Below are 24,925 nucleotides of genomic sequence, written 5' to 3'. Positions count from 1 at the left end.
ATGTTTTGTTTGCAATAGCAAAATTACTGCATTAAGTTGTGGAGCATTGCAGTTCCTGAAATGGCTAAAAAACAGTGTTGCCTCCTTGTTTTCCCATTAGCTCTGAGTCTCCACTATAGAATATGTTGGTGTTGTGGACACTCCTTTCTGTATGAAATTCCTTTGAAAGGCAGAGTTTGTACTGTGGTGCCCCAACCAGCTCAGGAAAGGCATGTTTGGGGTATCTGCAATTTATGGCTGTGTTGAGGCCTTGTTTGATCATGTGGAGCAACTGTCAGCCAAATGATACCTGACATGCATTCAAATAGACATTGCTCCTGAGAAAACCCCAGTGCTTTTAAACTAGGGAATTTTCCTGTCATAAACAGCCCGAGTTCCTCCTAGATCACTTTTAATCTGTTTGGACACTGGCTTTCAGTAGATTTGAGCCCATGTCAGATGCACAAACATTGTATGCTATCGTCTACATTTGTACGTAAGTATTACATACACATAAGAAAATACAGATACAAGAATAAACCAGCCCCTGAGTTTGACTCCTCTCCTTGGACAAGCTGGGATTAAACAGTTTTCCCCTCCAGGAAGATCCATATAAACAGCAGTATTACCTCATGGCACTTGAAGAACGGGGATGTCTCCAGGGTAGCGCGGATACCCTTCAACCGGTTAAGGTAACTGTTCTGGAATTACAAAAAAATCCCCAAATCCAAGCCATTAGTGTTGCAGGAACCTACATAAAAACCACTGCATTGGGGCAGACAGGAAAGTCAGCCCCGTGCCCAGCATCCTCCCACAGACCTTTCCCTTTGGAGAGTGTCCCCTCTTTTTTATGATCCACTTATCTTTTTGGTTTCTACAGCACCCTGAGCTCATTTGGCTTTCAAAGCTTAGTGAAAGCCTTTGCTTTTGCTGAACTGGTTCTTTCTGCAGAGCGCCCCTGCTGCCTCCATGCTGGGAACACCTAGTTCAGCAGCTGCTACTTTTTCCCCTCGCCTGCACTCCCTTCATAGATCAACTCTTCACTTCATCTGTCTTTTTAGCACTCAGTCACACATCATGAGACACTTCGGCAGCTCCGTTATCAGCACTTCTGCAAAGCTGGCCCCATAGGCAGAAGGGCTTTCACAAGGGCCAGCACACAGGTCAAGACCCACAAGCCTGTTTGAACATCCCTGCAAATTGCTGGAAGGCACTTGGCACATTCTCAGGGGGCTCCACTGATTTAGAGGTTTATATAGAAGAATTAAACACAGGAACATACACACAGCAAGTATCTGGGCACTGTAACACACTGCAAGGGCAGAGGTGGGGATTGCTGTATAAAAATGCACGGGCCAAGGAGCCCCATACAGAGCCACAGCACAATGTGTGCTCCAAGTTCTTTGGGGTTAAAATGCAGCCAGGCAACTTCATCTTCAGATTTGGGAAAATCCCTGGGTAACTCTTGTGAAAGCAAGCATGCCAGTTTGAAGGAGACAGTGCCAAGGGCCACTCCAGCTGGAGCCTTGTGTTTGGAGACTTTATACAGCTTAAAATGGGAGTGCTTTGTCAAGTAGGTTATTTGACACAGTTGGTGTAAATTGTTTACAGCCAGATCTCTTATTCTCCTGGCAACTTAGGGAAGCTTAGAAAATGCTGCCTGTGGCTTGCCCCTGTGAAGTGTGCCTGGCACAGGATCACTGTTCTGTGAGACTGGGTACAGGCAGCCCCCCCCTGCCAGGACAGGAGCCCCCACCACTCATAGTGGGGTACAGAGAGGGCTCGGGGTGACCACCAGCCCAGGGATGAGGGACAGAGCATGGCTGTGACTCCTCAGTGGGTTTTGGGAGCCAATCCTGGAGATCCTCAGCAGATTCAGACTCGGGTCAAGCAGTGCTGCTACGGCCAAGTCCCCTCCCAGATCTCCACTGCTTTCCCCTCACCCTGCACCAGGACAATGTTTCTCTTCAGCATTTCTCTTGCTTTTTTAAGAGACATTGCTCAGGCTTCAGCCCTGCAGGCCAGGGACCTGATGAGCTGAGGCCAGGCTCCACAGAAATGCCCTCTCCAGGCAGTGCCCCCCAACATCCCCCACTCACCAAAACATTCCTGTTTCCTCTGGTGAACTCCCTGAAGGCCTCCATGACTTGTTCCTTTGTCCGTGTCTTCTTGAAGTCCCGGTTCACAGTGCCGTCCTCTTTCTTGAAAAGAAGGGACAGGGCTGAGTTGGATGGGGAGGAAGGGAGCTGGGGAAGGAGTAGTGTTTCTGCAGCCATGCATGTTGCCAAGCAGGATGTGACCAGCGTTTTTGGCAGCTGAAGGATCTGTCTGTGGAGCAGGGGTGAGCACAGGCAGCAGGTCTCTGCTTGCACATCCCAAGTTATCCCACACTCCCAGTGCACTGATCTCTAATGCAAGCAGAACTCCCCATCATCAAATACTTGCCAAGCTCACTGGCAATGTGGACAAACTCTCCTCACAGACCAGGGGCTTGCTGCTAACAGAGGCTGGAAACTCCCTGTTTCTGGTGTTTCTGTGCCCGAATGGTTTCCCATGGCTGCTGTGGCTGGGAATGGCACTGACACCAGCCCTGGACTGTCTCCCAGGCTTGGGGAGGACAGCAGAGCAAGATCACAATGGGACAAAACTGAGCATGGATGGGAAAAACATCTCGAGAGCAGGAACAAAACTGCTCTGTGAGAAATCCTCCATGGACCACTGCAGCAAGGAGCAAGCCCATGGCTACCTGGCCTCACTGGTCCTCTGATAGTCCATGGATCATAAACCCTTCAAGGCAGCAGCCTGGCACTGAGATGCAGTGAGCAGCCTTGTGCTCTCCTCTGCCTTTTCCCAGGCACATCCATCCTTGGCCTGCCATGGCATGGCTTGTCCACTGCAGGGACAACACTCAGCCCTGGCCCAGACGCTCCTGTCTGAACCTTGGGCAGCTTTGTAGTTCTCTCCCCATTTCCCTGGTCCTTCTGGGGCTCTGATTTTTACATCAACTCATTTCATTGTCCAGAGGGGCTGTGGGACAGGCAGGCAGATCTCACTTCCTGGATACAGGGGCTATTTTAAACCACACTTGCTTGTGCTCACAGCTCCATTGCAGGGCTCCATCCCACTGCTCCAGACAGATCATCTGCACACAATACAGCAAAGGAACAGGGGCCAAAAGACATTCTGTGAGCTGGGGAAGATGAAGGATGAAGAAGCAGAGCAGAGGCTGGGGGAGGAAGAAGGCACAATGAAATCACCTGCCCTGGAGGTTAGAGACACATCCAAGGAAGTGCCTGGATGTGTCTCTAACCCAGCACAGGGCAATGTGCATCCCCCTGGAGAGGTGGCTGTGGGCATGGTGGCCAATCCAACTTGGGGGAAGGTTGAGTGTCCAAGGGGAGCCTGCCACCAAACCAGCACCTGAAGTGCAGTTTGGGATGAATCACACAGCACACTTCAGCTTCCATCTTGTGTTTTATGCAAGCATTAACAAAGGCAGTAACAAAAGCAACATACAAAAGAAAAACTCCAGGAAAAACTTTCTACCAATTGCACTGACTGCACCCAGCTTCAAATCACCCTGGGCTCAGCCTGACCATTGTGCTGCCACAGGGTCCAAAAGCAGTGCTCAGGGCTGGCAGAGTGTGTATTGGCAGGGCTCAGGGACAACCTTTTCACTGGAGACTCCGTGCTGCTGATGGCCCATGCAGAGCTGGGATCTCTGCTCTCAGCTGTGACCTTGCTGAGGATGCTCTGGTGGCACGTGTGTGATGCACAGGGGAAGGGCACTTTGCTGCTCTATGTCCCTCATGTGAGCCCCAACGTGGCAGCTCAGAAACGAACCCACCCTCTCCCAGGGGGATGATCAATATCAACCTGGAGAAGGGCCACAGCACTAATTTCACGTGTAAAGAGCACAACTTTCCACAAAGCATCCAAGAAAGGAGATGGGCTTCTAAGTGCTCCTAAAAATAAAAGCGAATCACAGATGGCCTTTCCGATAAGGCAATCTCAGCTGCAGGAAAGCCAAGCAGCCTATCCCTAGTGCTGCTCCCAGCCTCCTGCAGTTTCCTTGCCCAGCCAGAGGTTGCTGACCACGAGGGTGACAACTGCCATGACATTCACAGGTGTCTGAGCCCCGAGGGGGCTGCCTTCCCCGCAGAAGAAATGTGAGGGGGGCTGATAAGGGCTGTCACAACCTCCGCCCCACCAGCGATTCCAGCTCGCGCTGGCGTCACCGGGGCAGGGCTCAGCTCAGCCAGACCTCCCTCCAGCACTGCCCCTGCCCTTGGATAGGGCTTGTGAGCTGCCTGGCTTGGCACTGTTAGGTGGAGGCTTTCCTGGCTGGTTTTGGGAGGCTGCAAACATTCCAGCCCCTGTGGAATGCCACCCCACCGCCGAGCAGAGGAGTGTCACTTCTTACAATGAGCCCCAGCAAGTTTCAACTGGGCCACCAGGGATCACTTGGGTTACTTTCAGCATGGAAATTTTATTAATAGCTACTCTTTCCTACAGGTTCAAGCTATTCCAGAAAGTCAGATGAATGTCATTATCTCCTTTTGCAAAGGAAAATTTCCATTTTAAAGAGGAAGAACTGGATCTTCAAGGCCACCTGGGAAAGGCAGAGCTCAATAAGGAAAGGGCTGCTATCCTCATGCCCAACCCTGAGCTGCCTGTTTGCCTTACCTGACTATGCTATCCAAAAGGCTTCCACTGCTCCTCTCCTTCCTATGACCCCTTGCCACATGTCCAGGGTCAAATCCTGTCCTTCCCTTGCACTTCACAGAGCTCTCCTCCAGCAGCCCACATCCGTGAGTGAGGGGCAGGGCATTCACCACTGCTCTTCACAGGGAAGCATCCACAGCAAGAAATAAAACATGGGAAGACAGCCAGGGCACCAATGGCACCTTCCCTAACACAGAAACTCAATCCCAGAAATAGGGAAAACAACAGGGATACAGCACGGCATGACCAGCCCTGCTGGAAAAAAAAGCCAGCTGTGAAACAGCATGAACTGCTAATGCTTTAGCTTAGGGGAAAATAACCCAGAAGCTGAGGGATTTAAGGAGAATTACAGTAATTAGAGCCTCGATCAAATTAGTCAGCCCCCTAGCAGCAGCAGGAATACTGCTGGAGGCCAGAACTTCTCAACGTTTTTCAATTAAAGGGCTGCTTCACCTCTTTGAAAAAAAATCCAAGGCTCAGCTCAAGCAGCAACTCGTTTATGGCTGGCTAAACAGAGGTACAAATCTCATAACTCCTTTACGGCTTTTATTTCCCTTCACAATGTTTTTTTGCCTCCCTGAGGATATGATTTGTTTGTTTTTTTGGTTTTTTAGAAAATATTTTTTAATTTCAAGTGCTTCATTTATAGCCTGCCCCTAAACATGCCCAGACTGAGGAGTACCCCTGGAGGCCAAGGATGTATCATGTATCATGCTGGACTATAAACAGGTATTTCTGATTGCACCAAGGAAGCAGGGGAAGAAGCAGTGTGAGCTTTAGTCCCATCTGGTCCCCCCTTTCTAATACAGCCTCAGTTTTATAAAAAGCAAAACAGCAGCAATGGGAACTAGGCATGGGGGTGTCCCAAGCTGGAGCAGCTCACAGTGTGTTTACGGGTATCCACAGCAGGAAAGGGTCTTGGGGAGACCTGGGGAGATCAGGGTTGAGCTGCACAAGCAGGCAAGTGCCCTGACCCAATGCAGGCACTGCAGGAAGCTGCTGTGGGGAGCAGGGACCATCAGCATCAGAGACACAGGATGGGCAGGGGTGCCTTGCACTGCTTGCCAGGAAACTTCTGAAGGGGCTCAGCCCAAGAGCTGCTCCTGGGGTTCCTGAGAGTGTTTGAGTTAGAGGTAAATGCACTGTATCCTGCTGTCCATGAAACAGCTGAATGAAGAAGGTGCAACATGGACAGAGCAAGAGACAATTCCCTTCTGTGGGTGGCTAGAAGTAGCAGCTCTGAGTGACCCACTTCTGCTGACCTTTTAAACCCATAGTCTAACACCTGCATTAGTTTGCTGGTGAGGTGAAGGGCAATGCTACCAGGGAAGTCTGGTGTGAGGGCTTTATTTGGGAGCAGCTTCAATTGTTTTAATTCTATCATTTTGACACCACTATCTTCAGGCAGGAGGTTAGGCTACAGAGACCCAGATAGGCACTCTGGGAGAATTCTGCCCAGCTCAGAGGGGAGGAAAATAATCTGTGATCAAGAGAAAGAAACTCCTCCAATAAAGACACATGCAGATATTGAGCCATCGTTTCCACTAAGAGTAAGTGGCTGCTCTGAGCTACTGCCTGGGCCCTCAGCAGCTACCCAAGCCTGAATTACTGCAAACACAACTTGACAGAGCTCCCCGTGGCTGCCAAGCCAACACCATGCCCAGGCATGCAATGAAACCCTTGGCTCAAGTGTGGCATCACCTTTAATTCACACTGGCTGGCTATCAAAAGGCACAGGCCATTGCTAGTGCTCATGCAAGCAGTATCACTAATACTCTGTGGCTACAGACCTAACTGTTCAAGTGCCATCCCAGACACCTTTCTCTCCTCCTTGGGGAAAATCTCCTGGGCTGGCTCATCTGCTGGGGACACAGAAGCATCCCAGCTGGTGTCTCCAGAAATGTGAGTGCTGCTCTGAGCATGAGCAGTCAGCAGGTTACACGGGCATGCAGGTGCTGGCAGAAAATGCAGCTGTGTGTGCTTGTCCCATTTCACAGGGCTCAGCTGCTGAATCTTCCTGGACAGGCTGGTAAACACACCCTCCTTACTGACTGTGGCTAAGCTCGCACCTCCAACCACAGATGGGCACACGTTCAAGCTGGGATTTGGATTAATGGCTCAGCCCAGTGGCAGGGCAGAATTGAAAGCAAACAACTAATGTGAGTCTTCAAGTCGGAGGATGGCATTTTGCATGGAGGGGGACATCAACCAAGCAGCTGATGTAATGAGATTATGCCTAAAACCATCCTCAGGATGCCCTGAGCTCAGCTGCATTCTCCGAGGAGAATGGCTGGGGATGTCCTGATGTGAGCTGCTCTCACCAGCAGCCTGCTGTGTGTGTACCTGTGTGAGTCTGGCTAGCCAGCACTCCCAGCAGCTGGTGCCCTGCCCTGCAGAGCTGGCCAGACTCACCTTGATGCCCTCGATCCTGAAGCCCAGCGTGGCAGTGGAGCTGATGGTCTCCCTCCACTGCATGTAGCGCGGCTTGGTCACTGCCCGCAGCACGTTCTCCTCCTCCGTGGGGGCATCGGGGTCCACCTCAATCATCTTCTGGTACATGTCCTTCCTCAGGCTCGGCTTCTTCCGGGCCTTTATCAGCTCCTCCTCCAGGTACGTTCTGCAGGGAGGGAGGGGGTGGATGAGCAGGGCCACCACATGAGGTGCCATATACCCACAGACAGCCCTTGCCCCAGAAATCAGGCTGATCCAGGAGAGCTGATCCCTAAGGAGTAGTGCAGCATAGGAAATAATGGAGCAAGCCTCATTGTGGCTGAATTGATCCTGATTTAATTATCACTCCATCATCACCACCCGATATCTTTTCAGTTCATCAAGGAACCACAGCCAGCCTGGCAATAACAAGGGAAGTTATTTCTCACAGGTTCTCATGGCCTTGCTGCTGCCATCCCAGCAGCCTCCTCGTGCCATCCCTTGTCCTGAGCTTACCCCAAAGTTCAGGAAACCTGAGCTCCTACCTGAGCTAAACATGGCTTTCAAGATATGCCCAAGAAACTGTGCACATGCTCTGGGAGGCAGATGAATTGAAGGCAAGAGGGACATTGCTGTGTCCCATCCTTCAGGATCAGCCAAAGCTGCTCCTGTGCCTCTCTCTCTGTGCTTTTGCATTCCCTCACTCTGCACCACAAGGGCTCTGCCTCACCAGCTGCTAAACAGGGTGTTTTCACTCAGGGCTGTTACACTGATGGGGATGATTTTGCACAGTATAGGGCAATATGCTTCAAGTGGATTTCCTAGCAAAAGCTTTCTCTTCAAGATGAAGCACAGGAAGGGATGCAACCTTGGCCAGGTGCTTACCACCAGCCCAGGTCCACAGGGTGCAGCCAGGATGGGGTAATGGGGGAAGGAGGAGGGAAGGTGCAGAGGAGTGTGGTTTTATCCATACTTCAGAGAAGCACCCCTCTGTGCCAGAGCACAGTGCTGGAAAAGTTCTGCACTCTGGCATGCATAAAAGCATCATCCACAAAGTAATGCTTCCTGCAGCAATAATAAAACACCACGGAATTCCTCTCCCAGCTCCCAAATCAACCCTGGCTCAGCCTGGAAAGTGTCCAGGCCCTCCTCAAACAGCCCACCAAGCTGGGTGAGATGTCCCAGCAAAACAACACAGGAATGACCCTATCTGTCACTGTTCTACACCTCCCACTAGCCATGCCCAGCTCTGCAGAGGGACAGTGCCCTCTGCCCATGTCCCTTGTGCCAAAATCCCAGCACTGTGTGATTCACCTCCAGAACCAAGCAAATCAAATTGGGAGGGTGCTGAGTGGACTCTGTGGGACAGTGTTCCCGTGTCCCATGAGACAAGCTGGTGTCTTTGCTTAGGGCAGACATCCCCAGGCCATCAGCCCCCTTGAAAAATACTGCAGGTAAAAGCAATTAAAGTCCTCGGCTGAGATCACCAAACCCATTATTTTGGTGCAGATGGAATAAAACAGCAGAATAAAGCAGCAGTATACTAGAAGTGCTGCTCACACTGCTCAGAGAGCTAGAATTTCTTATGAGAATGACAGATCATCAATGTCTGTGGCTTGGTCCTCCCCATTGCCTCAGGCTTGTGCCATCACCAAGGCTTAAGAAAGACAAGGTTTTATTTAGGAGCGACTGGAGTAGGCTGCCACATCCCAAAGCCAGCTTGCCATGAAAAAAACAAACCTGTACCTGCCTGGCAGCAAGCTGCTGGCTCAGAGGACAGGTTTGATACCTCTGAGGTTTAGATTATTTGCTCAGCCATGGGGATGCCCCATTCCAAAGCATTAACTCCATTCATCCTCGTCAGCTTCTCCCACGGCACCATCTTATTTCAGGATGATGATGCCCAGCACATTTGCCCTCTTGCCTGAGCTCAGATCACTGACATGTTATCTGTGCATGGGAAGCTTTCTTCCTCCCTGAGACAGCCACAGGAGCACCTGGGCAGCAGGTCCAGCAGCTCTTCTGGTGGCTGCTGTCCGGGTCCAGAGTGAGCCCTGTTTCCTCCCCACAGCAGCTTGTGTGTGCCAGCCAGGGCCACACGGCTGTGCTGGGCCCTCCACCCCTCTGGTGGAAAGTATTCCCCGCCTCTTCCCTGCTGACAGCCCGGCACGCCAGTTCGAGTTTCACATCGGGATTCAGGAGGGGAAAAAAAGATTCCTCCCTCCCACAGAAACCATCAGCTTTTCCAGCAGCGCGTCTCCACCATGTCTGGGCTGCGCCTCTGCCAGCGAGGGGGGTCTCAACCCTTCCTGCCACCAGCCTGCAGCACACCCAGGGCTGAGGGGTGGCCTGAGGCTGTTCCAAAACTGGCAGCCACCTGGGGTCACCAGCCCTGCCCACATCTGCTCTGGGACACCCTTGTCAGCTGTGGCACGGCTCGCTCAAAAACTGCTGCTGGCCAAGTGGCTGCAGCCTGGGATGCTGGTGGATCTGGAGACATGGTTCTCAAGGAGGACACGGGTAATGTTGCTCATCTGTTAGGAAATATTTCAAGAGCTTTGCATGAAAGGCACTGAACTACTCAGCACACGCATTTTATCCTTCCAGTGCGCATCGGAGCAGCGGCTGAGCAGAGGGAAAATTTCTCGCTCACTGAAATTGTGCCTTTCAAGCGTCTTTATTTCACCCCTCTGGCACCCTGGACAGGATCTCCTACACCCCATCCCTTGGCTGTGTCCTCATGTGGCAGAGAGAACCTCCCAACAGCTACTGTGCCATTCCTGTGTACCTAAACCCAAGCTGTCCCCTCCACCACACCAAACCTTTCCCAGCATGCAGGACAGTCAACAAGCAGAGAAGGAAGGAGCCTGGTGTATCCTTTCCATACCCAGCTTTCTTCATGGCTCTCTCATGGTATTGGCTGAGCTTTACCTGAAGACAGGTGAGCCTGGTATTCTTAATTGTGTGTTTCAGGCAGTTTTACCTAGGAGATGCATTTACTTTTGAGTATCCCACCTTAAAACTCAGTAAGCCTCCCCAATGCCACTCACCTGACCCCCATTTTGCAGTCCATAACACAGGGGGAGTCAAACTCAGCCAGCAGATCTTCCATCTGGTTGTATCTCTCCCCATCCTTGACCACGTCTCCGTGGTAGGCAGGGACATAGGGCTTCAGGACATCGTTCATCAGGCGGTCGAGGCACCGCTGCTCCGATTCACAGTGCTTCTTCAGTATCCTGCCATTGGCTGCCGCCTTGAAACTACCTGAGGGTGACAAGGGACAAGGTGGCACTTGCTCTGGATGGCAGGGGGATAGGAAGGGCAGCCCAGCACCTTGGAAGCATCCCCATTTACAGCTGCATCCCTACAGGCAGGGACTGAAAAGCTCAGGTTGCCAGAGGTTTATGACCAGCACTGTCACACCCCAAGAAGGCAGAGATGTGTCCTGCAGCACCCAACACGTTTGCTTCACATCCCCTGTGCACTTCCCTGCAGGTTCACATCTTTGTGTGGGGCACCTTTGTGCTGGGCAGCATCACCTGCTTTGCAGTGGGTCAGGAGGTGGGCTTGGCTCTCACCCAAAGCACCCAGCTTTCTGCTGCCTGAGGAAAAAGCAGCAATAATTCCTGCTGGCCCTGGTAGACTGAAAGTCCAGAGCACCTTCACACTACCCTCACTAGCATTTAGATCAGTCACTCTCCTGGGCTAGAGACTGGGAGCTGTAAGCTGTGACACTCGTGCAGCAGCCTGAAGCAATTAAGGCCAACAAAGCTCATTAACCTGGGATAATGAAGGGCTCTGCCACCACTCTGCCCCTCCCCAAGCTCTGTACCTGCGTGTCCCGCTAGCTGGATCCAAGGGTACTTCTTCTTGAAAGACATCACAAACGGGGACCAGTGCACCATATTCTTGATCTTCCTCCATGACTTGCTCTAAAGGGAAAAAAAATCATGAAGATGAATGCAATGTTTTAAGCTTTTACTGTCTGTAAAGTCACTTCAGGCAGCGTGCAGCTGTTCTGGACAGGGAAAGAGGCACCACAGCCAGCGCAGGATGGAAGCAAACAGAAAATCTGCTCTTTTCCCATTGTGCTGTGCCAAGCCACTGGGCCTCAACTCTACATTCAAAAATCACGAGTAACTTCACTAAAGTGGATGGCGTTACAGCGTTGTTCCAGTTGGCTGCTGCTGCTGCAGAGCGCCCAGCCATCCGCAATTCCTCATCCCTGCGCTCCCTGCATCCCTCTGTGGGAGCAGCAGGGACATTAACCCATCCCTGGGCACCTCAGGACATTTACCCACCCCTGGGCACTTCAGGGACATTTACCCACCCCTGGGCACTGCAGGGACATTAACCCATCCCTGGGCACCGCATTAGATCGCAGCAGATGGAGCGGGAAGGCAACCCAGGACTGCCGTCCAGCCACAAAACCGAGCTGCAGGTGCTGAGTGGAACAAGAGCACAGGCACACAGAGGCTCCCTGCCTGGCTTTTGTTCCCCCTGAAAGGCAGCTGCTGTGTCCATTAAGCTGGCAACCCACGTGTGCTGATCCGCCTGCTCCAGCCCATCCATAACTACAGTTCAGAGAACAATTCCCTCCTGACTCGTCGTGTTTCTCACCAGATAGATTGCTCAAAACTATTTACATGACTCTAACGAAGCTGCACTGGACGTAGGAAAGCCTCCCTCAACGGCTCCTTCCTGCGAGTTTTTCCCTGGATTGTTCTAGGGAACACACCACCAGTAAAAGGCAGGGGATGACCTCTTATCTTGGCCCCAGAAGGTGACGGCACAAACAAATTATGTGAACGATATACAAGGGCAACAATGGAAAAATGCCTTCTTGCAGGAGCTGGGACAAACAGTGTAGTCCTTGGCTGCTCCAAGCTTCTGGGTTCAGCTGGAAGCCAGCAGATAAATTATCCTCATTTGCTCCGCTGTGAAGGCATGGGAGGGAGCCTTCCAGAAAGCCCAAGTAATCTCTTCCTCGTGTTTGGAGAACTGGCCCCTGTTCCAGTAATGCTTCACAGACAGGCAGGGAAGAGCCAGCAGCCCCAACTTGCAGTTTGGATGCTTGCTGGGGGTGAACTCACAGCACAGGAATCCGTGCTGGGAACTGCTGACATGTTTAAATGGCGAGCAGCAAGAAGCCAGACAAAGATGTTAGTGTCTGAAGCGTGGAAATCACACCGGGTTATCCCTGTGCCTTGCACCAGCCCGCTGGGGAGCAGGGAGATGCAGGGGCTGCCCGAGCGGTGGGCAGGACAGGAGTGGGAGAGGGGAAGAATCAAGGTCTTTCCCTACCTCGCAGCCTGGGAGGAGCAGGGCAGCCCTTCCCTGGAAGGCTGCCCGTGGCCGGGAGCGTCCCGGCGCAGCCTGGCACTGGTACAGCCCTGCAGGAGTTTGGCAGGAGCTGCCCAAGCCGGGGTGACACCGGGCATCCCCTTCTCCCGGGCTCCTCCGCGCCGAGGGCTTGCTTGCTTTGGCAGGGGGGTAGGGCAGTTCCCTACCTGACATGAGGATGAATGTTTTTATTTCCATGCAGAGTGCCAGAACTTGTGTGTTTTAGCTGTTCTTTGTTCTCCTTCTGGCAGAGAGCGAAGGGGAAGCGGGGGGGGGTGTCCCCTCCTTTTGTTTTTAAAATAGTAACATCAAGTCCTGGCTGATGTCATGAAAAAAGGGGGAAGAAAAAGTCTCTGGGGGAGTTTGGACTCTAAACGAGTGTGACCCACCTCCTCTAAAAGAAGGAGTCCTCCCCTCACTTGCAGCACAGCATCGTAAGTCACTCAGTCCCAGGAAACGTGCCAAGGCAATGTGCCTTCCCAAGCCAAGATTTTGGTTCATGGTGGTTAGAGCTTTACAGTTGAGGTACTTAAAGGTGAAGGCAGAATGGAGGCAAACAGTCCTTAAAGCAGGGCAAGGCACTGGGCAAGCCTGCCAGGGCTTTCCCAGGAGTGATGCCCTCCATTCCAGCACTGCTCCCAGGGCAGGGCAATGACCCTGAGTCCCCTGGAGACACAAAACACAACAAAAACAACCCTTCTGCTGATGTGAACGGGTCAGAGAGCCAGTCACTCAGCACAGCCACCCGAGGAACAGGTAGCACATCCTCACCCCCTTCACGCCAGAGGGAAACGTTTCCATCCAGGCCTCACCTGGTTTCAGGCACACCTTTAGTCAGGTATTTCCAACCCAGGTTTTGAGGACGTGTGTAATGACTTCTTTTATGGTGAAGCTTGAGGCAGCTTCATCTGTTTCAAGCCACTCCCAACCTGCTGGAAATCGACTGCAAGGTCAGCTGTCACTGCTGCAGGGGTGACCCACAATTTGATTCACAGAGCCCCTTTTTCCCAGTTTCTCACAGGGACAGCCACTGGACACTAATAGGGGAGAAGTGGGACTGTTTTCTCTCCGATTCCTTCAGGAGCCACTGGATTTTTGTTTAACACCTGAGCCCCCTCCCAATGTAATAAGGAAAAGTTTGCTTCACCAAAAGAATGTTGCTCTGTTGTGGCAGTGCTCAAAAGGCTATTTTGCAAGGCACAGGTACCCCACTAAACCAGCAGCTGCATGGCTCCATCTGATCTCTGGACAGGCTGCAGAGGGGATCACAGAGGAGCAACACTGGCCAAAGCCCCCAGGGATCCTGCTACTCCCTTTGCCTGAAGATAGCAAAATTCTCCCTAGGTAGAGCCTTGCTCCAAAAAATCAGGCTTTGTACTTTCCCTTGAGCCCCAAGAGAGATGGGAGGTGGCTTTTAACCATCTGCAGGGTCCTTCACCCTGGCAAGAGGTCTCTGTTTATTCAGACACTGATGTGCATTCAGAGATCTCAAAGCCCATGGTTTGGGATCCCAGCCATGCCAATCCTCATGTCAGGCTCTGCACATGGCCAGGGAAACCCAGAGCCACGAGGTTCACAGCACTCCAGTCTCACTGCACAACCACATGCAGGAAACAGCCCCTCCACTGCCTCCTGCCCTGCCTGGTGCTATTAACAGACAAAGGGAGTATTAAGGCTATTTACAGTAAAGAAATCTTCTTTAACACTGTCAGCCTGTTGGGAACCATAAGGCCGTCGCCTCCGGGCTCTGTAACTTTTGGTTTACATTTCAAGGAGTTATTTGCCCACACATCCAGGAGCACAGGCACAGCTGTGGGTGCATGGAGATGTTAGCTGTGGTAACTCCCCAAAGGATTTTTCACCATACTGGAAGAAACAGCTGTGCAGGTGGCATTTCCAAGTGATGCAGGTGAAGAGCAGATCCGTGCTCTTCTCATTTGCCTGCAAGGAGGTGAACCCGCAAGTGGTAATTTCAAAAGGTGAGCACATTTCCAAGCCTTTTGCATGATCAAAGCCTGCACCTGATGTGGCACCCTGGCTCCCAGCTCTCCCCCAAACCCAGCCCTTTGTCTCCCAGAAAACTCAGGAAGCTGTGTGGACCAAATGCACTCTTGCACAGGCAGCAAGAGCATGGAGCCTGTACAAGCAGGGGATATGCACGAGGTGTCTGATGCAATTCGACACTTTTTATTTAAAACCTGGTCCAGCATCAGCAAATGCCAACTGATTAGCTGTTAAGTAAATTATTTAGTGACTCTGGAAATATATTTAGCAAGGAATGGCACTGTTTTCCCTAATAGTCTGCCACATGGAAAAGAGGCTCAGCAACTGCAGAACCAACTCTAAAAAAGAACTTCTCATGGTTTCTGCAGCACTCTGCTTCTGCCTCTGCCCTCTTACAGCTTTTGCTTACTGCACAGAGCAGTATGCCAAGCCAGGAGTGGGATCCAGGCCAGAGGAGTTAATCCCTCCCAGTGAGCACCTACAATTGGTCAGGGGGAGAGGAGTGCTGGCAAAACAATTTTATCTGCTGTATGTTTAACTTTACTTATCTGAAGCTTAAAGCAAACTCTAGGCTTTCCCCATCTGTCAATAGAGCTCCGTATGGAAAGAACAACACAGGAGAATTTAGTGCCAGTGCAGAAGGTCAGAGGATATATTGTGTTTAATTAGATTAAACAAAAAGTGACTGATGAGCTCAGTGCTCGCTGTACATTTTCTCTACTGCATATTTATTCCTTTAATGTCTGCTCAGAGGAGACGTGCCTTTCTCGGAGTGCCTGTTGCCTCCCTTTCCCAGCATGGACACTGGTGGAATTTGACTGGTGTTATTCCCCAAGCATGGAGCCAGCAGGGTGCTCTTCCCTTTCCATGCATTCAGCCAGAGAGATAGGCAGTAACTGATTTAATTTGCTGAAATTATGCTTTCCTATGGTTTTATGGGACCAAATGTTCCTGGAAATAGCAGGAGCTGGACCTGTATTTTAGTGCTTTTTGTTAACTAGAGCATGCATGGTTAGAGGCAAGATTACACAGCTGGGCCAGGGGATGAAAAAGAGTGGGAGCAACATCAATTTAATGATTTTCCCAATTGTGAGAAGAACTTCAGCTCCTTTCTCCCAGGAAAATCATGACATATCCTAGGATCAGAAGAGGTGGAGGAAAACTATGAGGAGACAGTAGTGTCACCAATGCCCACTGCTTCCCCAGGCTTCTCTGGAGCTGCTGCAGCCCAGGGACTTGCATAAGTGACACCCTGGCTTTCCCTTCCCTTTGGAGAAAGCCCTGCTCCTGGGGGCTTCCCTTCCAGCTCTTCTAGGAAGTGACATGAAGCTGTGCTGTTGTAGGCTCCAAGATGTTCCACTCACAAGTAGGAGGGTCAGGTGGCCAGAGCCTTCCTCGTTTAAAAAACCAAGGCAGCAAGGGCTGAGAAGGGCAAACTTTGCTTCACAGAGCCCTCCTCTTTAGTAACTAAATGAGTGGGGGGAACTTTTGCCTGCAGAGCTCCCTCTGTGCCAGCCCGCTCCACGGCCATGCACTTACAGCCAAGGAAAAAGAGGCCATTTAGTTTTCCATGTTTAAAAGAATGAATGTGTTTTCTTCTGCTCTTTAAAAAGTAGTTAAGGTTTCCCTAGTGATGATTGTTTCCCTTGACTGGGAAAAACCTTGTCACTGCAGCCTCGGCGGGGAGGCCAGCTTTGTTCATTGTGCTGGAGCTGGGCGCGCGGGGCAGAGCTGGCAGGTACCACGGAATGCCTCCTCCTGCTGGGTCCTGGCTTGGGGGCGACCAAAATGCAGGATACCCAGTGAAAAACCTGTGGTGTGATGGTGCAGGGCTGGGGTTATGCTCTGCTTGGCTTTGCCATCTCTCAGACCCTCTGGCAAAAACAGAAAGAGCCCAGTGACGGCTTCAGCACGCACCAGGCTGTGACCACTGGCCCTGATGCTGGCAGCAAGTGACAGCCCATATTCTGAATCATATTCCTCCTACACAAACCCCTCTCATCCTTGACGATGCTTCTGTACTGCACAGCTGCTAAATAGCCTTGTTTTGGCCAAAGGAGCAGCTGGCAATGGAGGAGGGTGCTTTGGATCAGTGGGCATGTCTTGATTTAGTCACAAAAGGCATAACACAAAAGTTTCAGCAGCTCCCCAAAACCTGGCAGAAGCAATGCCAGTTCCACATCCCACAGATACCACTGAGCAAAGATAAAGTGAGGCCCAACATCAGGCTTCCCAGAAGTTAATACAATGAAATACAGTGTGATGACTGACAAGCATTTCTCATTGCCTAGAAATTTTAGTGCAAAGCCCCAAGCCTCATTAGATAAATTATTTTGATGACTGTGGTAGTGATGCTCCTGTTAGGGTGTAGTTACTTCTGTTGGGGTGTAGCAGGCTTCTGCTACTCTCCAAGGTCTCCATCTCATTTAGAGTGAGAAAAAATCCTAACACGTGCACTCTTTTTTCAAACACTTTGCAGAACAGTCTTGTTTTAGCCAGGAAGGACTTTCACAAGAGAGAAACCAATCCCCTCTGGTTTTGTGAGGAATGCCCTTTTCTCCAGTGGGATCAGGGAGTCGTCCCACCAAGACCAAAGATCGGGGTAGAGGGTCACAGAGATAAAGCTCCTGCTTCTCTGCTGTCTGCAGAGATCAGCATGTGTGATAGAGGAGCCTCAGTAAAAAATGCATGAAAGCCAGGAACATCTGCTCAGATCATGGAAAAAATATTCCAGTGTATTGGAAAAAAAACAGGAGCTTGTTGCAGGCTCCCTCTTCCTGCTTGTGATGAAGGCAAGGAGAATCAGAAAGAGCAGAGGCAGATGAGTGAGCAGCAGTCCTTGAGCCTGACCTCCCTGATGACAATGGAAGGAAACAGAGCGCTGGGAGCCGGGAGCACAGCAGTCACCCATCGCCTGCAAGGACATTTGGAACCTCCTCACCCACAAAGTGTGAGCAGAGTGGAGCAGCAGAGCACAGCCACGTCAGCACCACGCTCAGGGGAAATGGCTTCAGAGAGGACAGTGCTGTTAGACCTCTCTGGCCAGTCTGGCAAAGAAGAAAAGACAAAAAAGCCTAAGTGAGAGTGAAGGCAAAGACTGCAATGGAGCTCCGAGTAGCTGAGTCTCAGAGCTACTGTTGTCTCCATGAGGCATTTCTTCTGGTGCAGAGCCTTTACTGAAGCAAAGCTGATCACCTCCCAATGCAGCTCAGCCACAACTGACCCTCCCATAAAGCCAGTGGAATTATTAATTGCCAGCATCAGATACGTTCAGCCTACTTTCCTGTGTGGGAACTGATCCAGATCTCTGCAAATGTATTTGTTACTCATTATGTACACACCAGTAAGACTTGTTAAGCAATTTTCAGCTTGGAAAAGGTGAGTGATTCAGAAACAGCTAATCACTTCTGGTGGACTGCTACTTAAGCTGTAGAGTGCTTCTTCCCCAGAAAGCAGCTAGCCTTTGAAAGTCAGCAGACTGTAAAAATCCTTGCTGGTAGCCAAAAGTGGGCTTTGGTGAACTGATTTGTGAGAAGAGCCCCAGAGAAGTGCAGCTCATTGGTGCAACACACTGGTGCACAGAGCTGCAGGCAGCCAGATCAGGCGTCCAGCTGAGAAACAGGATGTGCTGCCCAGAGATCTGACCCTGTATCCCTCTATCAGGGAACTTGTCATCAGCTTTGATGGAAACTGCTCTGTTTCCATCTGGAGACTTGTGTTTGATCCCTTTCCCAGTCCCAGGGTATTCACCACCATCTTTCTGGTTCCAAACATCGTTTCAGCTCACCAGCTCCTGCAGCACAGCACACGCTGGGGACGTGGGCTCCTGTGCCTGTGCTGGCTCTAGCACTTCTCACTCTCATGCTGCCAGCAGGGAAGGATCCCTGCAGCCTTCCCAGCCCTGCCACTGGGAATCCCAAACTGCTTCTAGCTGCCACATGCTGAGACCACGAGCTGTGTCCTTCCTGACAGCAAACAACTGCATTGGTCTCTGGTTACTTGATTTGAGGTCCAGCTCAGCTCCTTGCAGGCCAGAGCTGCAGCTTAGGGTGCAGAAGAGACTCAGGTCCTAAAAGTCACAACAGAGTGTCCCAAAGGGCAGTGGTTTGGTAAAGCACAGCTTTCCTGCAAGAAACAACCTGAATACAAAACCTGTGCTTGTACATGTCAGGGATCTGGGATGGGAGCTATAGGTTTACCATATCCTCCCAAGGGATGAGCCAGATCCTGGAGTCCTTTGGGAAAGAGGGTCATGCCCAGCACAGGGCATGTTGGGAACACAGGCACTCAGACCAGCAGGAGATAAAAAAAGTGCCAGTTATTTCCAAGCTGGCTGAATTAGATTGGCAGAGTTAACCATAGGACAGAGGCTGCCAAACACTCCCCTACAATTTGAAGGTAAGTTTTTAGAGATTTAAACCAGGATGACACATTTACAACCTGCCTGAAGGCACTTGGGTCAGAGGCACCAAATGCAGGAGTAACCTCAATGACTGGAACAAAGCAATACTTTGTTCTTACCTCTACCTGTTTTTTTTTGAGCCTGATTTCTTTCTGTCATTGGTACGGATGCTGCACATGCAACACCCCGGGAGCATAATGCCCATATGCACTGATGATAAACAAGCAAGGTTAGCCTAGTCAGGCCATGGCAATGAAGCAATCTGCAGGGGAAGCTGGATGAGAAAGGCCTGGCTTGTAGACTTGAGTTTTGCTGTTACTGAAACACCCAGACCTTCACACTGGTTTTGGACATAGAAAACTTTTCCATTGCTGTTCCCTGGCCCTGTCCACTCATGGAGTTAGATCCCTGCTCTTCTGCTGTTTGTCCATAACTGCACTTCACTTTGTGGAGTGTGTGCATGAGAAATGAATCTCTCCCATGAGCACTTCCAAGGAAAATGTTCAGATGCTTTTAAAGTGTCTTCTGTGAAGAGGGAAGGCAAAGCTGGAAGGAAAGAGAAGAAAGGGCCAAGCTCTGGCTGCAGAAATTTGTTTAGAATAGAAATTTTTTTAATTACTCATTAGTGCTGAACATGCTCACATTTACTGGGTTTAGGAAGTGTAAAAAGGTGATTTAGAAGAGCAGTTATAAGTTTCACAAACATGACTAAACTCTAAAGCTAAATGTTCAACAGGCGTGACCTTTTAATTCCCCTTTAAATCAGTTTAGCACTTTCATTTATGTTTGGAGTCCTTCATGTTTGGATAGCACTTTGGTGATTTAAAGTACTATTTAGGAGTTTTATTGTTTCTATTGCTTTGGAGCTGGGACCACGAATCCTCTGCTAAATGGCTGGAGGAGTTTCTGCTTGCACAGGAGCTGCTGGGAGCACCAGCCTGCCTCGGCCGTGGCTCCCCAGCTCTCCCCACCCATCACCATGGCATAGCCCCTTCTCCTAGGCAGCTCCTAAATATAATCAGCAACCAGCAGAAGCTCCTCCAGGAATGGGAGTGCAGCTTGAGCCTCCTTGGTCTCAGATCCTTACAGAAGGAGCACAGGAGCAAGACGATGGCTTTGGGAAACACCTTTGGCCAGAGAGAGGCATCGCAAGCAGCCACGAAGCCACAGGCACATGCCAGGCAGCACCTTCCTCACAGCTGCAGACCTGCTGTCCATGCACCCACAGTGCCCAAAGCATCTTCCCAGGAGACTCAGCACAGCATCTCGGAGGGTTTGGTCTCTAAAGAGCGCTAAGAGCTGTTTAAAAAGTGGCCTAAACCTGCAGGCAAAGAGAGATTTGTTACAGGCACTGAGCACCCACAGAGCAGTCTCTCTGTGTGCTGCAGGTAAGGGCAGTGCAGCTCAGCTTTTCAGCTCTGCATTACTCCTGGAACCAGGGCGTGTGGGCATACATGAGACTTCTCTCCCTCAGAATGAGAGACACAGCTTGCTCAGCATGGTCTGTTTCTGAGCCCAGCCTGTGGGTGCCCTGAGACTTCCTCCTCCACCAGCTTTCCAGCCACACTGCTCTGAATGGATATGGGAAGCACAAACCATGCACTTCAGAAGCAGCTGCTTGTGGGAACTCCTTCCTCACTGGACACATCAACCACAGGCTGTGCTGGAGCCAGAGGCTCCCAGGAGCATGGCAAGACCCAGCTAATTACAGGGCTTCAAACATGGACCATCTCACACACTCAGCTGCTCATTCCCAATTCTCCACACAGCAGAGCCAGGCTGAGAACAGGGACTCTTTCCACATTTACTTCAGCTAGATTACCCCATTCCCTGTCCATACAGATCCAGACCCAGCTGCACTCATGCTCTGCCAGGCAGGGTGCTCCTCACTGCCACACCCAGGAGCGGGCTCACCCAGCCTGGTGAGGACAGAGGCAGAGCACCGGCTGGGAGCAGCCAGGATGCCATGTGGGACCCTGGAGACCAGGATGGAGGGAGGAATTCATATAAACAGCACACCTCAGCTGCCCCCCAGCACCAGAAAGGCTGGCACTGAGCAGACCTCACACAGAACCACCAGTAATTTTACCCTCGGCTTCATTTTCGGACTCAGAGCCCTACGTGCACCCCTTCACCATTTCAGTTATGAGTCATCCAAAAATGTCAGCTGTAGCTACACAGCTCGACTGCTGCAGGGCCAGGTACATACCTCTGCTCCCAAAGACAATGTCCTGCCACGCCTGCCTGCTGGGAGGGCATCCGAGGAGCCAGCTGGGCAGCGCTGTGCCCGGGAAAGGCCAGCACGGCGCTGGGGGACGAAGCTGTCACAGCAGCAGGCAAGGAGGTTTCTTCCTACACTGCTTCTTCCACGCCGCCTCTGACGCTTGTGAGCAGAGCTGGCGAGCCCTGCTGCACCCCGGCACTCCCCTGAGCCCTTAGGGAAAGGAATGGGATCCTCAGACACAGAGAGGGTTACCCAACCCTACATCCTGGTGCGGCGCGCAGCGTTGGGTTTTCCAACCCAACCGTGCGCTGACACGCAGGGGTGGGGTGGGGCAGGGGAAGAAAAAGAGGATTTCAGCTGTTAACTTCTAAGAAATTGAGGAAAAGCTTATCACTCCTGTGTAACTGGCCTCAGTCTCCTGAGAGCTGGTACATGCCATGCTGCAGAGGTGCCGGCTGGGGGAACGCTGAGTTTTGGTGGGAAGAGGACTGCAGGGCCAGCAAAGAAATTTGCTGCTCTAGTGCACATTCACAGCCTTACACAGGGTGCTGGGGAGGAAAAGGTTTCTCTAACTCTAAAGGGAAATGCTCATCTGAAACAGGAAAATGGAACTTTATTTTGAGCATTAATAGTGGAAAATCACCTCTGCAGTAGCTGTGTGTTGAATTCCCTGGGTGTGCAGCAGGGAGAAGAAGCTTTTTGGGGAAAAACACCCTGTCCCTGCCAAGTCAGCTCACTCAGCACCCCAGGAAAGCCCTGGGGGCTGCTGCTGGCACAGGCACAAATGGGGACATGCTGAGGTTTTGGGGGGAAACACTGCTCAGTCAGGGTAATAGCAGAGTTGGTGAGTGCCCTGCGTGGGAGTCCCGGATGTGGGGAGAGAGGGTCTGGGTTCTACAGCAATGCTGACAACATGCTGACCACAAACAGCATCACCCAAGGATCACCCAGGCAATTCAGGTTCATCAAGACAGATCCAGACATCTGATTGCTTTTTTGGAAAAAAAAAAAAAAAAGAAAGAAAAAGTGAAATTGTTTCTAAACTAAATATTTCTCTTGAAAGAGGCTATTTTAAAGCGGATGGAATGACACAGTGTGACACCCTTCAAAGAGGTAGAGATCATGGGTTTCATATTAAAACTCAGATAGTCTTTCTTGGAACAGCATGTTATGGTTGAAGAGAATTCTCGTGAACTTTCTGGTCCAAAAAAGGAGACAAAGATGAAGGGTAGTTATCTCTAGCCCTAAAATAGTGAGGGCACTTGCAATACAATGAAGAGAGGCAATACAATGAACACATTATAAACATGGGTGTAGCACAGGCAGAGTTTAGCTCATTGTGTCCTACAGTTTCTAAATATACTTTGGCTTGAGGGAAGAGCAAGGGAGAAGAGAAATGAATACAGGGAAGACGCCCAGTCTTCTGAACTACTGGGTTTTCCATCAAGGCACAAGCCCACGATCTCTGAGGCTGCATCTGTGGGTAGCAGCCTGCTGCTGAACTCCTCCTGCTGCAGGCAACTATGTTTAGCTTCTCTTAGAAGGTGAAGGAAGCCAGAGAGGAGGAAAAAAACTTAGTCATCTTCTCCCCTCAGACATTTTGCTGTTCATTTACTTCAGCAGCACATGAAGCACTTAGTCACGCCGTCTCAGACAGGTTTTTCTATTTTTATTTTTCCAAATCAAAATAAAAGGAGAAAAAGGAGGTTCCTTCCCAAATAAGCAGCTAGTGGAGGAGGCTGGGGGTGTGAGCAGCGAGTGACCAGGACTTCACCCCCCAGCTCAGAGGCTGCTGCAGACACCCAGGTGAGTGTTTGCATGCAGGAGGAGAGAGGGCAGGAGCTGCCACTTCCTCTCCCTCAGCGACAGCTCGATGGGCTGCTTCAGCAGGCCAAGGTGCCAAGCATCCTCTGGAGCTGAGATCTGCTTCGTGCCCCTACAAGCACTGGCACCTGCCCTCACAGTAAATTCAGTGTTCTAACACACCACTCATGCTCCAGGTGTTTTCCAGCAGTAAGGATTATCTTGCAACCTAAGCCACACATCCAGCTTGGATGTCCTCCACTCTCCAACAGTGTCAGAGCAGCACTTCCTTTGGGGTTGATTTTAGTAAGCCAGCCACCACAGCTCCTGCATTACAGCCCTTAAGGATAAAAACTTCTGTCAAAACTGGCTTTGTCCAACAGTGCTGCAGAACACCGGAAAACTCCAGCCCTTCCTGACTCCTCTCATCCTCAGGAGAGAACAGAGAGCCCTTGACACTGTCCCTTCCCCCAGTGAGCCTTCTGACTGTGAAATGCAGGCACCAACACCAAGGTGCACGCTGGTGCTGAGATGCAGCCTCAGAAGAGAGCCTGAACAGCAGCAAGAAGCAAAGTGTCTCTGAATGCAAGCGCAATCTAGAGCTGGGCATTTGGTTTCTCTCCTGTCCTGAAGGGTCCAAGGACAGGGAGGCAAGCCCAAAAAATTCCCATCATTCTCCCCCATCAGAAGCAAACCCACTGTCATGGCAGTGACCCAGTGCTTTACAACTGACTCAGGATGGGGTTTTTGGAGGGCTCAGAAGGCACCCAGATGGCTCACAGCTTCCTGTTGCTTCAGCTTTACAATAAAGCAACACAAATAGATCTTCATTCCTTGTTGACATTTGATGCTGTACAGCAAAACAGGCATTGTTAACCTAAAAATAGGAAACGCTGTGGCAGCTTTGAAGAAACTCAGCGTTTTTCCTGCACTGATGCAAACCCGGTGGCCGAGCGCCAGATGCCTCTGTCCCGCTTTGAAGCACGACGAAATTCTTCGCAGGCGCTCGTAAATCACCGCTTTGTTAGCACCCGGCAAGCTCCAGTGACACCAGCAAACCCTGGTATTTCCTCCTTCTCCCTCGTGAGGGAGGGGGGGATGCTCAGTGCTGCATTTCATCCCCGCTGGAGATGGACAGCCGTGCGCGCCTATGGCCGAGCGCAGCGCAGGCGGAGGTTGCCACGGCAGCCGCTGACGCACAGCCGGGCCCCACTTCTACATTTTTCCATTACACGGTGTTGAAGCTTGCAGAGCAGGAGGTGGCTTTCCTGAGCGAGCAACTGAGAGAGATCAGCGAGGTGGCAGGGCTCTGCAGGGCTACTCACGGCACGTTTAAAAGAAGGAGAGCGCGACGCGGCCGAGAGCTGCCCTGTTCGGAACAAATGAGTGCACGTTTTCAGACCTGGCTTGAAGAAAGGGCACACCTGCCACTACACCTCTCAGAGCGTGGGTATAGAAAAGTCAAGGTTCCAAGCAGAGCGAGGTGTGGGTGGAGAACCAAAAATTCCTGGTGGCTTTCCCTGTGGAGCACAGGGGTGGCTCGTGGGGGAGGATGGGCTGACACAGTCCTCACTCCAGCGTGGTACCTGGGCAATGTGGCTGTACCAGCACAGGCACTGCTGCCAGCCCCTTCACTGGGTCCCACCCACGGGGATGCCCATTTCACTGCTGTGCCACCATCCCCAGAGTGATTTAAGGGGCTGAGCCAGCCCTGCTCACTCTTGGGAAGGGTCTCTGGATGGGGAGCAGCAGCACAGCCTGCCCAGCCACAAGAGCAGCTCTTGCCATACCCACGGTCTCTCTCAGCTCCACGCTTTGGTGGCTCTCAGGGTCAGGTCTCTCCAGATGTTCACCTCAGTTCACGGACTGATTTTAACCCTCCTCTCCCACTGCGGGGTGCCAACAACCACAGGGATGGTCCTTTAATCAGCAGCTCGGGGCAGCAGCCTGCCCAGCTCCTGCACAAAGCCAGAGCTATGTAACATCTCTGGTCACAGCTTATCTACCTCCCACGC

The 24,925-nt window shown here is 51.3% G+C and overlaps 1 protein-coding gene across 1 annotated transcript in view; it reads right to left on the bottom strand.

Annotated features, from left to right (window-relative positions):
- ITPKB (inositol-trisphosphate 3-kinase B) overlaps positions 1-24,925 on the bottom strand; it is a 66,451-nt gene that overhangs the window by 4,338 nt on the left and 37,188 nt on the right. The window contains exons 3-7 of the mRNA XM_064415351.1: positions 10,967-11,066; positions 10,185-10,398; positions 7,117-7,321; positions 2,079-2,180; positions 609-680 (exon numbers count right to left, since the gene is read on the bottom strand). Of these exons, the coding sequence (XP_064271421.1) occupies positions 609-680; positions 2,079-2,180; positions 7,117-7,321; positions 10,185-10,398; positions 10,967-11,066 (693 nt within the window). The remainder of the gene's footprint in view (positions 1-608; positions 681-2,078; positions 2,181-7,116; positions 7,322-10,184; positions 10,399-10,966; positions 11,067-24,925) is intronic.

Source organism: Passer domesticus, chromosome 3, assembly GCF_036417665.1.
Source record: "Passer domesticus isolate bPasDom1 chromosome 3, bPasDom1.hap1, whole genome shotgun sequence".
NCBI classification, from domain to species: Eukaryota; Metazoa; Chordata; class Aves; order Passeriformes; family Passeridae; genus Passer; species Passer domesticus.
The sequence above is the reverse complement of the archived record's forward strand: the minus strand, read 5'-3'. Positions and strand labels throughout refer to the sequence as shown.